Source organism: Protopterus annectens, chromosome 15.part0, assembly GCF_019279795.1.
Source record: "Protopterus annectens isolate FY-2018-M chromosome 15.part0, PAN1.0, whole genome shotgun sequence".
NCBI classification, from domain to species: Eukaryota; Metazoa; Chordata; order Ceratodontiformes; family Protopteridae; genus Protopterus; species Protopterus annectens.
In genome coordinates this window covers 66,748,308-66,761,110 of record NC_056749.1, presented here as the reverse complement: position 1 = coordinate 66,761,110, position 12,803 = coordinate 66,748,308, and the positions used below count along the sequence as shown (strand labels likewise).

Genomic DNA, 12,803 nt, shown 5'->3' with positions numbered 1-12,803 from the left:
GGCTGACAAAGTTCGCAGATGATTGCAAGTTGGGAGCTATTATTAACTCTCCAAGTGATGTTGACATCCTGCAGAATGGCCTCACTGAGACCAACTACTGGTATCAGAACCATGGTCTTAAGCTCAATGCCAAAAAATGTGCCATCATCCCCTTCGGGAAAAACCTAGTTCTCGTGTATTACCACATTGATGGTAGTCCACTGAACTCAGAAGGAGTTATAAGAGATCTGGGAACACAGGTTGCAACCTCCCTTTTGATCACCACATTGCCACTGTGGTCAGAAAGTCCTTCTGTGTGGCACATCTCATTACTATGGGTTTTGCATCCAGGAAGAAAGAGGTCACTGTCTCCCTCTACTCTTCCCTCATTAGGCCAGTCATCGAGTACAATGCCCCATTTGACATGTACCTCAGTAGACACCTGCAATAAGTGGAGAGGCCACAACGGTTCCTCACAAAGAGAATCCTAGGCCTTAAACAATTGTCCTATATGGACAGTCTCAAAAAACTCCAACTATTCTGTCTCATATCGGCTACTTAGAGGCACTCTCTGCTTAACTTACAAAGCCATGTCTGACCCAGCTCTGTTAGAAATGCTGCATCTAAAGAAATCCCAATCCCTCCTCACCACATGCTCCAGAGACCTCAGCCTCATTACCACAATCAACAGAACATGCTGGATGGGCAGGTTCATAACCCAAAGACTGCCCATGCTATGGAATAGACTTCCTATACATGCCAAGCAGAGCATCTTGCTGACCCTCTTCAAGAGAAACCTTGATGAGTAGATGGGAAACAGAAAATTCACCCTGGGGATAACTCCAGTGGCTATACTCAACAGAGGCACTGGGAACTAAGGTTGGGTGGCACTATGCCAGGAACTCTTATGGCTAGGCTTGTAACGGCTCCAGGGCCATTAGCCTAGTACACACCTATAAACCTATGAACCTATGAGAGTGAATAACGATTATACCTTTCGGTTTATATCTTGTTAATGACATGTTTAGATATCTACAAACTGTCTTGACACTCTGAGAAGCTCACACATCACCTGAGAGTGATTATTGTCAATGAAAAGCTTGTCAGAACATCGCACATTTGAAATGAAGCTTGAGTAATGGAAAAAATAACAAGTTTACTTATTATTGTGTGTATGTAATTATTTGTTTACTGAAATCTAATCTCATTTCTATGGCAGATTACCTTGTTAGCCACATTTCCCATAACTCTTATACTCTGAATAACATTAAATTGCAACAGAGACAATCGTTTTACATGACTCTCAGTGTTAAAACGATCATCTCCATTGCAAGTTATGTAAAATGATCGTCTCTGTTCTCTTTCAGTATGGCACACAGTGGTTACATTTCAAACAGCACTTTGCAAACACCTTTTCAGCACACACATCTGCACAAGCAGTTTGATGTACGCATGACATACAGTCCTAATAAATTTGTAACACAAGCATATTATATAAATCATTTCGATAATCACCAATGACATACAATTATTTACAAAATTCCAGCTAGCTGTGTTGGCAGTATCTCCTTTTGTCACAATGGGGATGTAATATTTTAGTAGTTACTCTGGAATTTGATCATATACTATTTTTCAAGAATTTAAGTTATCAGACAGTGGTTGGCAACAAGGTGAAAGTCATTTGTAGAGATTGGTTAAGACATTTAGCCAGGGGAATAATTATGACATGTTTAAAGCTATAAGGGAGCTTTTTCTTATGACATATTGAAAATGTATGCCAGAGGCTTACAAATATGGCCAGTTAATTTTAGAATTGTGTAGCCTGTGCCCATGTTTTTAAGGAGTTTTTGTGTCTCTTTCTTGGCAATGGCCTAGAAATACAATTTGGGGAAATCCAGTGCTGGAAAGAAGGTGAGTTAGAAAAGTCAGGATGGTAGGTAGTGGGGGACTGCTCATATTCTGATTTGGTTGAGAAGCCATATCCTTGCTGTGACTACTGCAGCTAACTACTACAATTACAGTACAGTTGTGTACACTTACCATAAATGTAGATGTTCGAGTGTATTCACTGTTGCAGCCATTACATTTGGGTTATCTGCTTGCCGGTAGCCCTCAGTCAGCCTGATTATCAAAGTCTTGGGTCCTGCATCGGTTTCTGTCTCATCTTCCATGACGTCAGGTAGTCAGGGGTATAAAGCATGCAGCCGATGCCATTACATCAGTTTTTCTTGCCCCAGATGTCAGGGGACCCCATAATGGGAAGCAATTATGTACAAGGTTACACCTCCAACAAAAAGCAAATACACCAGAAAGCTTTAAGCATAGTAAACAAGAATAGAGGTATAGTCAATAGAAGTCAGGGGGCTGGAGGGAGGGTAACCAGGACTGCAACAGTGAATACACCCGAACATCTACATTTATGGTAAGTGTACACAACTGTACTATGTTCTTCATGTTTCACTGTTGCAGTCATTACATTTGGGTAGATTCCAAAAGCTAAGGAAGGGAGGAGGCAATTAGATAGCATTAGGACCAGCTGTAAGGCCCTGCAAGACTGCTGTGGCAAAACCAGCTCTGGATTTTGAAACAATTGGCAAGTGGTAATGCTTGGTGAAGGTATGTACAGAACTCCAGGTAGCAACTTCTAGGATGTCCCTGGTAGGGACACCTCTGAGAAAGGCTGTAGAGGTAGATGCAGCCCTGGTTGAATGTGGTCTAATCCCCTGTGGGCTAGGTTTTCCATGGTGCTTATAGCAGAAATGAATGCAGTGGCCTATCCACTTAGAAATAGTTTGCTTTGAAATGGCCTTCCCCTCTGCCCCTGCAGCAAATATAACCAGCAGTTGTTCAGATTTCCTGAGAGGCTTAGTTCTGTCCAAGTAAAATCTAAGTTGTCTGTGCACACCTAAGGTGTGCAGTATTTGTTCCCCTTTGTTCTGTGGATTAGAAAAGAAGGTTGGCAAATGAATGGACTGATTAAGAGCCACACTGGATACCATCTTGGACATAAAGGAAGGATTGGTCCTGAGGGACACCCTGTCCGCATGAAAGAAGATGAAAGGCTCCACTGCCATGAGGGCCTGCAATTCAGACACCCTTCTTGCTGAAGTAATGGCTAGAAGGAAGGCTGTTTTCCAAGAAAGGAATTTCAACTCTGCACTTGCAGCTGTCTCAAAGGGAGGTAGAGTGAGTTTCTCCAATACAAAGTTAAGGTCTCAGGTTGGAGTAGGGGCTCTCCTAGGTGGTCTTTAGTTTTTGGCCCCTCTGAGGAATTGCTTCAGCAGTGGATGAGAGAAGAGGGGTTCTGTGTTGTAATGTGCTAAAATGGCTGAGGCATGAATTTTGATGGAAGAAAAGGAAAGGCCCTTGTGAAGCATCTCAGTTAAATATTGAAGAATGTGCAGTCAATTGGGCACTGCTGTGCCCATCCCCTGAGTTTGGTTCCAGGAACAGAATCTTTTCCATTTTTCAGCATAGGATTTTCTAGTACTAGGCCTCCTAGCTTCCAGAATGACATCCATCCTTTGCCTACTGAGGGATGGTAACAGACAGATCATGTAATTAGCCAGGCTGCAAGGTTTGGGGTTTGAAGCTGTGGGTGCAGAATCTGGCCCTCCTGCTGGGACAGCAGGGCATGGGTCTGAGGCAGATGCCATGGTTCCAGAAGTGACACACTGCGCAGGAGGGGGTACCAATGTTGGTGTAGCCAGTCTGGTGCAATCAGTATTGCCCTTGGCTTGTCCTGTGTGATCTTTAGTAGCACTTTGGAGAGAAGAGGCAGAGGGGGAAAGGCATAAATCCAGGTGAAGTACAGGGCATCTACTTTCCAAGCTTGTCTGTGTGGAGTCATTGTGCAGAATTTGTCCAATTGGTAGTTCTGAGGGGAAGCAAACAGGTCTATCTCTGGGATCCCCCATTTGTTTCTCAAAATGTTGAATATCTTTGGTTCCAGTTTCCACTCATGTGAGTCCATGAGATTTCTGCTTAGGTCGTCTGCCAGTGTATTTAGCTTGCCTGGCAGGAATTGAGCTTGTAGGTGCACTTGGTAGTTCAAGGCTGTATTCCACAGAGCCATGGCTAGTCTGTAGAGAGGGTATGAGTGGGTTCCCCCCTGCTTGTTTATGTACCCACATAACAGTGGTGTTGTCCGTCTTTTCCAATAATTGTCCTGGAAGAATGTGGTCCTTGAAGGCTGTCAGAGCATTCAGTACAGCTAACATTTCTTTTTGATTGATATGCAGGTGCATTTGATTCAGGTTCCATTTGCCCTGAATGCACTGCCCTGGCAAGTCAGCCCCCCATGCATAGTCTGATGTGTCTGTTGTTAGGGTTTGGGCGGCAGGGGGTAGAGTGAATGGCAATCCCTTGTTGTGGTGGGAGGCCTCTGCCCACCAAAGGAACTCTGTCTTTAAGCAAGGAATGATAGGAATCACTGTTTCCAGGTCCTGAGAATGTTGACACCATAGGCTTTTTAGATACCATTGTAGTTTCCTCATATGCAGTCTTGCATAAAGAATTAGTAAAATGCAAGAGGCCATAAACCCCAGGGCTTGCACTATTTTCCTTGCAGATAGCTGGATCTTTGTGGCCAGAAGTTTGGAGTAGGCTGTCAAATGAACTTATTTCTCTGCCATAAGGCAGGCCATCTGGGAAGTTGTATTCAAGCTTGTTCCCAGGAATACAATTTGTTGGCAGGGTTCTTTTCATTTATGGTGTACCCCAGAGAAGTTAGTAATTTCTTTACAAATGCTAGATAATTTAATTGTATGTCCTGGCTTTCTGCCTGAATTAGACAATCATCAGGGTATGGGTATATCTGAATATTTCTTTGCCTGCAAAATGCAATGACTGATGATAGGCACTTTGTGAATACCCTGGGTGCAGTAGATAAGCCAAAGGACAGTGCAGAAAACTGATAGTGCATGTAGCCTGCTCTGAAGCGTAGGTATCTTCTGCAAGATTCCCTTATTGGGATGTGCAGGTAGGCTTCCTTTAAATGCAGTGTTGCCAACCAGGCATCGTTGCCTAGCATGGGAAGCAGCTGATGAAGAGTTAGCATCTTGAATTTTGGGATTACCAAAAAAGTGTTTAGGATAGACAGGTCCAAGGTAGGACGCCAAGAATTGCCTTTTCTGGGTACCAGGAAAAGTCTTGAGTAAAAACCTTGTCCCCATTCCTCTTCTGGGCCAGGCTGAATAGCCCTGATGCTTAGAAGAGAGAGAGAACCTGCTTTTGAGCCTCTGCCCACTGATTTGGGGGTAGGCCTGGCCAACCGTTTGGGGTTGGTAAGGAGTGGAAATGGAATCTGTATCCTTGGGAAACTATTTAAAACCCATTTGTCTTGGGTAATGAATTCCCAGTTTTTTGCATGCAGGGCAATCTTCCCCCCTAAAGGAACAGTCAGTTGAGCAGGGCTTGGAAGGTTTAAAGTTAAGTCATTGTGACAGTTTACCATGGGGGGGGGGTGTCTTACTACTTCCAACTTTGGAACTGGGAGCCCCCCACTGCTTAGGCTTGTGAGTACCTTGATACTGAAGCTGGTTCTGGGTTTGGACTGAGAAGGCAAGAAAGGACCAGTTCTTAGAAGGCCAGTGCCTACTAAAGCTGGGAAGCTGTACTTGCAGGAAATCTTTAACAGTTTGCATAGATTTAGCTTTTTCCTCCAGCTTTTTAAGTACTTCTTCTGCTTTGTTGCCAAACAGGTGGTCTTGGTTTAAGGGAGCATCCAGTAATTTAGCTTTAACATGATCTGGCAAAGATTGCTCCTTAAGCCAAGCATGCCTTCTAAGTACAGACCCAGTGACAGCAGCCCTGCAAGATGCCTCTAATGAATCAAAACCACATTGCAAAGTATGTTTTCCAACTTGTTCAGCAGAATGCATTAAATCCTGTAAGCCTTTATTTTCAGCACAGTCAGGAATCAACATCATTTTCTGTTTAAGCAATTCAATAATATGCTGCTGATACTTTAACATATGAAACTGGCAGTTTAAGGCCCTAATGGCCAAAGTTGCAGAAGTGTATACCTTCTTACCCCATCTGTCCAGGGCCCTGGAATCTCTATCAGAGGGGGTAGGGTTTTTGGCCATAGTAGCGTTAATGCCTTTGGGTCCTTGTGAAATGGTCTCAGGATCTGCAGTAGGATTCTTAAGGAACTTGTGAGAATCAAGTACTCTGTAATACCTGTCAGGTTTTCTGGGAGCTGGAGGTAAAGTGTCAGGGGCCAGGCTAGATTCCAAGAAAGTATCATCTACAATGTCCAGTACAGGAGGGATAGCTAAAGGCCTGTGTTGAGGCAGGAGTAAGAATTCCCTAAGCCTCTTTTTGGAGTCAGAGTAATCCTGGCTTTCCCAGTTGAAATGCTCCCTAAGAGTATGCAAAGTTTCACCAAAACAGAAATCCTCTAGAGGGGAAGCAGAGGGAATGGAGTCCTCTGCATCAGAATCCTCATAGGTAGATAAAGGCAAATCCTGGTCATCAGAGAAAACAGAAATTTCAGAATCCTGATCAGAAGAATCAGAAGGAAAATCAGTCCTAGGTCTCTTAGAGGGAAAAGGGTGGCTTCCCCTGATTAGAGTATTAAGGTCTTCAGCCATTCTTATCATTTGTTTTTTAGGCATAGGGGCCTGAACATGCGGTCTGGGCATCAGTTTTCTAGGCGTGGGTCGAATTCTAGGCCTTGAAGAAGATGGCATTGGTTTAATATGCAAGTCAGTAGACCTGAATACACCCTCAGAAGCCGGTGTCTACAAAGCGGCTCCAGACCCATCCAAGGTACAGACATCCAAAGGTTCCACAGTAAAAGAAGCATCTCGCGGCATACCAGACTCTGAATGGGTCTCAGTAGAGGCCTGCGAATCAGAAGTAGCGGGTATCAGGGGCTGGGAAAGTGCCTCACTGAGTACCAGTGACCTGGCGACAAGCTTAGGAGAAGCGTTGTTGGCAGCTTTGGATCTATTTGGTCTGTCTCTGTCTTTATCTTTGCATTTTTTTGGAATATCAGTAGTTGGGTGGCTTACCGAAGTCATTTCTGGATAATTGAACTGAATACCAAAATATTTAGATGCATAAATGAACTGACGACAAATAGTTTGAGGTTTGAATAAGGCACAAATCTGACAGCAAGGTACATTGTGGTTTGGGCCTAGGCAAGTATTGCAGTACAAATTAAAATATTTATGAGGTATTTGCTTTCCTCAAGAAATACAATTGTTAACTTTTACTGACATCAGTTTAGAGCAAGAAAAAGGATCCCCAATGGGGTACTTAATTTAGTTGAAGACTTCGGATCTGAAACTCGAAAATGAAAATTTCAGAAGTCGGCTGACCGGCACTTGCGAACTGCTTCTGCTTCGGGCACTGTATGGCAAGAAAGACTGATGTAATAGCATTGGCTGCATGCTTTATACCCCTGACTACTGGACGTCATGGAAGATGAGACAGTAACCGATGCAGGACCCAAGACTTTGATAATCAGGCCGACTGAGGGCTACCTGCAAGCAGATAACCCAAATGTAATGACTGCAACAGTGAAACATGAAGAACATATGCATTTGGGAAAACCTTGGAAGTACTGAGTTTTTTTCACTTTCTTCTGAACTTGTTTTGGATGTCCATTATAAGTTGCTTGACACATCTGGAATATTCAGTTTTGGCGCAGTTGTTGTCACCCTAGTTTCCTCTTTAAATATTTCTGTAAATTAAAATTATGTATACAAGATGGCTCCTTTATCCATTTTGGCCAGGGTTAATCTTTGTTATTACTATTTTTTGGCATTAGGGATTATTTGCCTTGAGCTGTCTTTCTTTCCATACAGAATATATTATCCTGAATGGAAGAGAGAAGGCTGTGGAAAGTGGAGAAGGCTTTTCCCCAGTAGCTAGCATAATATTATATATTATAGATTAACATATTTCAGAATTTAATGTCTGCATGTGTTCTTGGAGGCAAAGTAGTAACAGTTACACATTTATGAAATATTCACAAGTATTTGCAGTCACAGCTGTCTTCGGGCATGTAAACGTCTAGCTAACCAATATACATAAAAATATCAGAAGAGGCAAAACCACACACAGCCTTTCCAGAAGTGTGAACTACAGATGTACAGTGCTAACATTATAATTTATTAATTGACACCACCATTATAGATTTAGGGAGAACAACAGAGCATTTAAATCTGATCCCTGTATAACAGTCAACATCAGATTGCATATTCTGAAGTCTACCTAATTTAAAGAATGTGTCTAGTTGCTGTTCTCTTTAGTATACATCACTGATTTAACACCCTACTGAACACAATACTATAATTGTAGCCTTGAAACAAGCCACTTTAAACTACTTCAAATAGCATACCCCCTCCATCCATAGTCATGTGTGCTAACCCTAACCATACATCCTTGCACCTAACCCCAAAGTTGCATTAAATAGACTTTCCCTAACACTACATTATTCATACAGATTATGTCTGTGGCATTGTTAGTTTGTTGATTTCTGTGTATGTTTGTGTGTGTGTGCGTGTGCTGGAGTTTGATCAAAAAATGAGATCGTCTTTTCTTGTAATCAGTGCTATGTCAGATTTGAGTGGTTTATTTGTAGGTTCAGGGATTTGGGTTTTTTTTATTTGGTTAATGTAGCTTTCATAGAATATATTTTTTTCTTTTTTGACATTTGGAATTTTGTGCATGGCTCCATGTGTGTGTGTGTGTGTGTGTGTGTGTGTGTGTGTGTGTGTGTGTGTGTGTGTGTGTGTGTGTGTGTGTGTGTGTGTGTGTTTGCTTTGCTATATATTAACAACAAAAGTACAGGAATACCCTGGAGGCAGAGATTATCTTTTATGACTGATGCTATTCAGCAGAACATATGCAAGAAAAAAAAGAGTATTCTTCTAAACAAAAGTCTTTGCTAAGCTCCAGCTACCAAAGTTTTTTGTTTTGTTGTTACTAAATGGCTGTACCAATTGTTGCTTCTACAAAATTGAGACAGAGAAAGAAATAACAGTACACCAGTCATTTTCTGTCCACAGTTATTGGTAATGTCCTACTATGTGTTTCTTTTTGCTTACTTATGTTTGTCTTGATCTTTGCATTAGGTATCAATGGCTACATGTTTGACAACCTCCAGATGACTTTCTGCAAGAAGGAAGTGACGTTCTGGCATATTCTCAGTGTTGGGTCTCAGACAGATGTCCTCTCCATCTATTTCTCTGGACATCTCTTTGAGAAGCAGGGTATTTACAAGGACACACTTACTCTCTTCCCATTTGAGGGAGAAACAGTGTACATGGAGATGGAGCAGATAGGTGAGTCTGGAGATTTACCTGCCTTTTTCTTCAAAATAAAGCCATTATTCCCTAAAATAATCACACGTTGCAAGGCAAAATACTAAGTAAGTAATGCAAGAAGGTTTTCCCTGGATGATGCATTAATCTAAGAAGGCGGATTAGTGATTATGAGCTTATGGCACTGATGTATCTACTATTTTTGTATTGTATGAGACAATTTTCTCTCCAGCTATATGACTTCTCTTTGCATAGCAAAAAGCATGATACATCTTCATCATCTTCATCGTCATCATCGTCATCGATCCCAGTTTTCCCATTTTCTACATGGAGTCGGTGTTTTGTCAACTGTCTCCATCTCTCTCAATTTAATGTTACTCTTCTACCTGTCACAGGTCTTCTCGTACACAGTCTATCCACCTCTTTCCTGCTTTCCCTTGTTTCCTCGTGCTATCTTCCTGTCTAGCCCAATTCTTCTTCAGCAGGTTGTCCTCGCTTTTCTGAGCATGTGTCTGGACCACCATACTCTGTTCTCTTTGACGTTTCCTGCACATGTCTGGACCACCATACTCTGTTCTCTTTGACCTTTCCTGCACATGTGTCTGGACCACCATACTCTGTTCTCTTTGATGTTTCCTGCACGTGTCTGGACCACCATACTCTGTTCTCTTTGACCTTTCCTGCACATGTGTCTGGACCACCATACTCTGTTCTCTTTGACATTTCCTGCACGTGTCTGGACCACCATACTCTGTTCTCTTTGACCTTTCCTGCACATGTGTCTGGACCACCATACTCTGTTCTCTTTGACGTTTCCTGCACATGTGTCTGGACCACCATACTCTGTTCTCTTTGACCTTTCCTGCACATGTGTCTGGACCACCATACTCTGTTCTCTTTGACCTTTCCTGCACATGTGTCTGGACTACCATACTCTGTTCTCTTTGACCTTTCCTGCACAGGTGTCTGGACCACCATACTCTGTTCTCTTTGACCTTTCCTGCACATGTGTCTGGACCACCATACTCTGTTCTCTTTGATGTTTCCTGCACATGTGTCTGGACCACCATACTCTGTTCTCTTTGACCTTTCCTGCACATATGTCTGGACCACCATACTCTGTTCTCTTTGACCTTTCCTGCACATGTGTCTGGACCACGATACTCTGTTCTCTTTGACCTTTCCTGCACATGTGTCTGGACCACCATACTCTGTTCTCTTTGACCTTTCCTGCACATGTGTCTGGATCACCATACTCTGTTCTCTTTGATGTTCTCTGCAATTGGAGCTACATTGGCTTCTCCTCTGATGTCTTCATTTCTTTGTCTGTCGCACATTGTGTATCCTACTACCCATCTCAGGCATTTCATCTCCATCTCCACTACTTTCCTAAACTGCTCTGATTTACTACCCAGGTTTCTGTACAATACAGTAGTACTGGTTGAACTACCAGTTTGTACACCATGCTTATCACCTTCCTTGGCATTCTTCTGTCATAAACTACCCCTAACACCCTGTGCTAGATAGCTGTAGCCTCCCTGATTCTAGCTTTGATCTCCTCATTCAGACTTCCCTTCTCTTCAACCACCCCTTCCAGATACTTCAAAGTGTTAACCTGTTCCACTACCTTCCCTTCTATCTCAAGTCTCAGCTTCTTCTGATTTCCCCCATTTGCTGCCCTCACAACTGTCTGTACTTGGTTTCATCCCATGTGCCTTCAGTTTTGCATTCCATTCCCTCATCCTTGCTGAAAGCATGACATATTCTGATGAATCTTGTTTCATAAGGGAGAACCTCAACTAGAGACTGAAGTCTGGGCCTTCAGTTCTAAGGTTTGTCTGAATTCTTAATTTCTTAGGCAGTTTATACAGGTATTCCTAGATTAGTTTGACATTTCCAAGGCTAAACTCTTGGACTATGTTTCCTATGAAATAAAGTGTGTATATACTGTTAGTGCATTATTTACTGGACACAGCCTAGAATAGTGTATATTATTCCCAGCACTTTGGACTATTATTTATTTATTTATTGCATTTGTTAACTGGGAAAGTCCACTGGGCCATGAATGAGCCCCATTTTCAGTAGAGGCCCGGGGAGAAAAGATCCACAAAGTAACATACAAAGAAAATATAATTACATAAGCAGAAAAAAAAAATCATACAGTACAATTACATTGCATGAAACTGGTAATAGCAGCAACAGTGCAAAAAATACAATCATTGACACGTAGAAGTAATAAATGGCATATCTTTCAGTGAAGATGTTAATGAATGATATTTGCAATGGTGCACAGAGTGTAGTCAAGTAATATGAAAGTAATATATCTGCAGGTGCATACACTAATGCAGAAATCTGAATTAGTGTCAACTTGGCTGTGTAAAACAGCAGTAATAATATGTGATGTGGAGTATTAAGCCCTTTAAACAATGAAACTAAATAATTTAAATACTGTGTTAACTGCTGTACAAACAGCATTTTGCAAAGCTCACAGACTAGCCAGTGCAAATGACAAAAGTGTAACTTATACAAGTGAAGATTATCAATGTATTACAGTCTGGTTAGATATTACCAGGACCTGATTGTGTAGTGTAGTGATAAATGGTAATGAATATCTCTATTCACTAAATTTAACAACCCTGAAACTTCAAAGCATCAGAAACAAAATCTCAGAGTTTCACACCTGGATAGCTCACAACAAACCAAATATAATAGCAGCCACCGAAACACAGTTAAAACCCTATATAAAAGACACCAAATTCCTCCCCCAAGGCTTTGCCTGTCTAACATTAGAGCGACCCCGGAAAAGAGGTGGAGGTGTGGCAACATTCTACCCTAACACCTGTACTCTTGTCCCATAGTCTAAATCAATTCCACAGTTCTCCACAGCCAAAATAATTTCTTTCCTGAAAATAAACAATTGCAAAAATCTCTGCATCATAGCTCTTTACTTCCCCTCAAGCAATAACATTCCTCTACTAAAAAAAATTTTTGCTGGATATCAAATAATATAGAAAATGAAATAATCATCCTGGGTGACATCAACATTGATTGGCTTGATTTCTCGCACCAGAATTCCTCTTCCAACATTAACTTGTACAACTTTACCCAATTCATTCACAATATAACCAGACCAAACAAAAACATTTTGGTCTGGATCCGAGTCTTTGATCTAAACATCTCCTTTGCCTGCACACTACCCAACAGTATTAGTGACCACCTCCCTACATATATATTATGTAAAGCCATTCCAGCACCAAGTTAACACCAATACAAGCTAACAAGAAACTTATCTCTCTTTAACTCAACTACCTTTAACAAACTTTTATCAAACGTTAACTGGGAGCCCCTAAAAACCCTTCCCCTCGATAAGACTCTTGAGTTATTCAACTCAAAATTCCTTGAGACCTTAAACAATCTAGCTCCAATCCAACAAAAAAAAGTAAAAATTAACCAGGCCGGTTGGCTCACCAGATGCACTAAACAACTCATGACTGGTAGGCACAAAGCCTGGAAACTATGGCATAAAAATAAGAACCCTTCGGACCT

General features: G+C 41.8%; 1 protein-coding gene across 2 annotated transcripts in view; it reads left to right on the top strand.

The window, feature by feature from the left end:
* F8 (coagulation factor VIII) overlaps positions 1-12,803 on the top strand; it is a 2,728,596-nt gene that overhangs the window by 1,201,681 nt on the left and 1,514,112 nt on the right. For both annotated transcript variants that reach the window (XM_044057714.1, XM_044057713.1), the window contains one exon: positions 9,069-9,278. In XM_044057714.1, the coding sequence (XP_043913649.1) occupies positions 9,069-9,278 (210 nt within the window). The remainder of the gene's footprint in view (positions 1-9,068; positions 9,279-12,803) is intronic.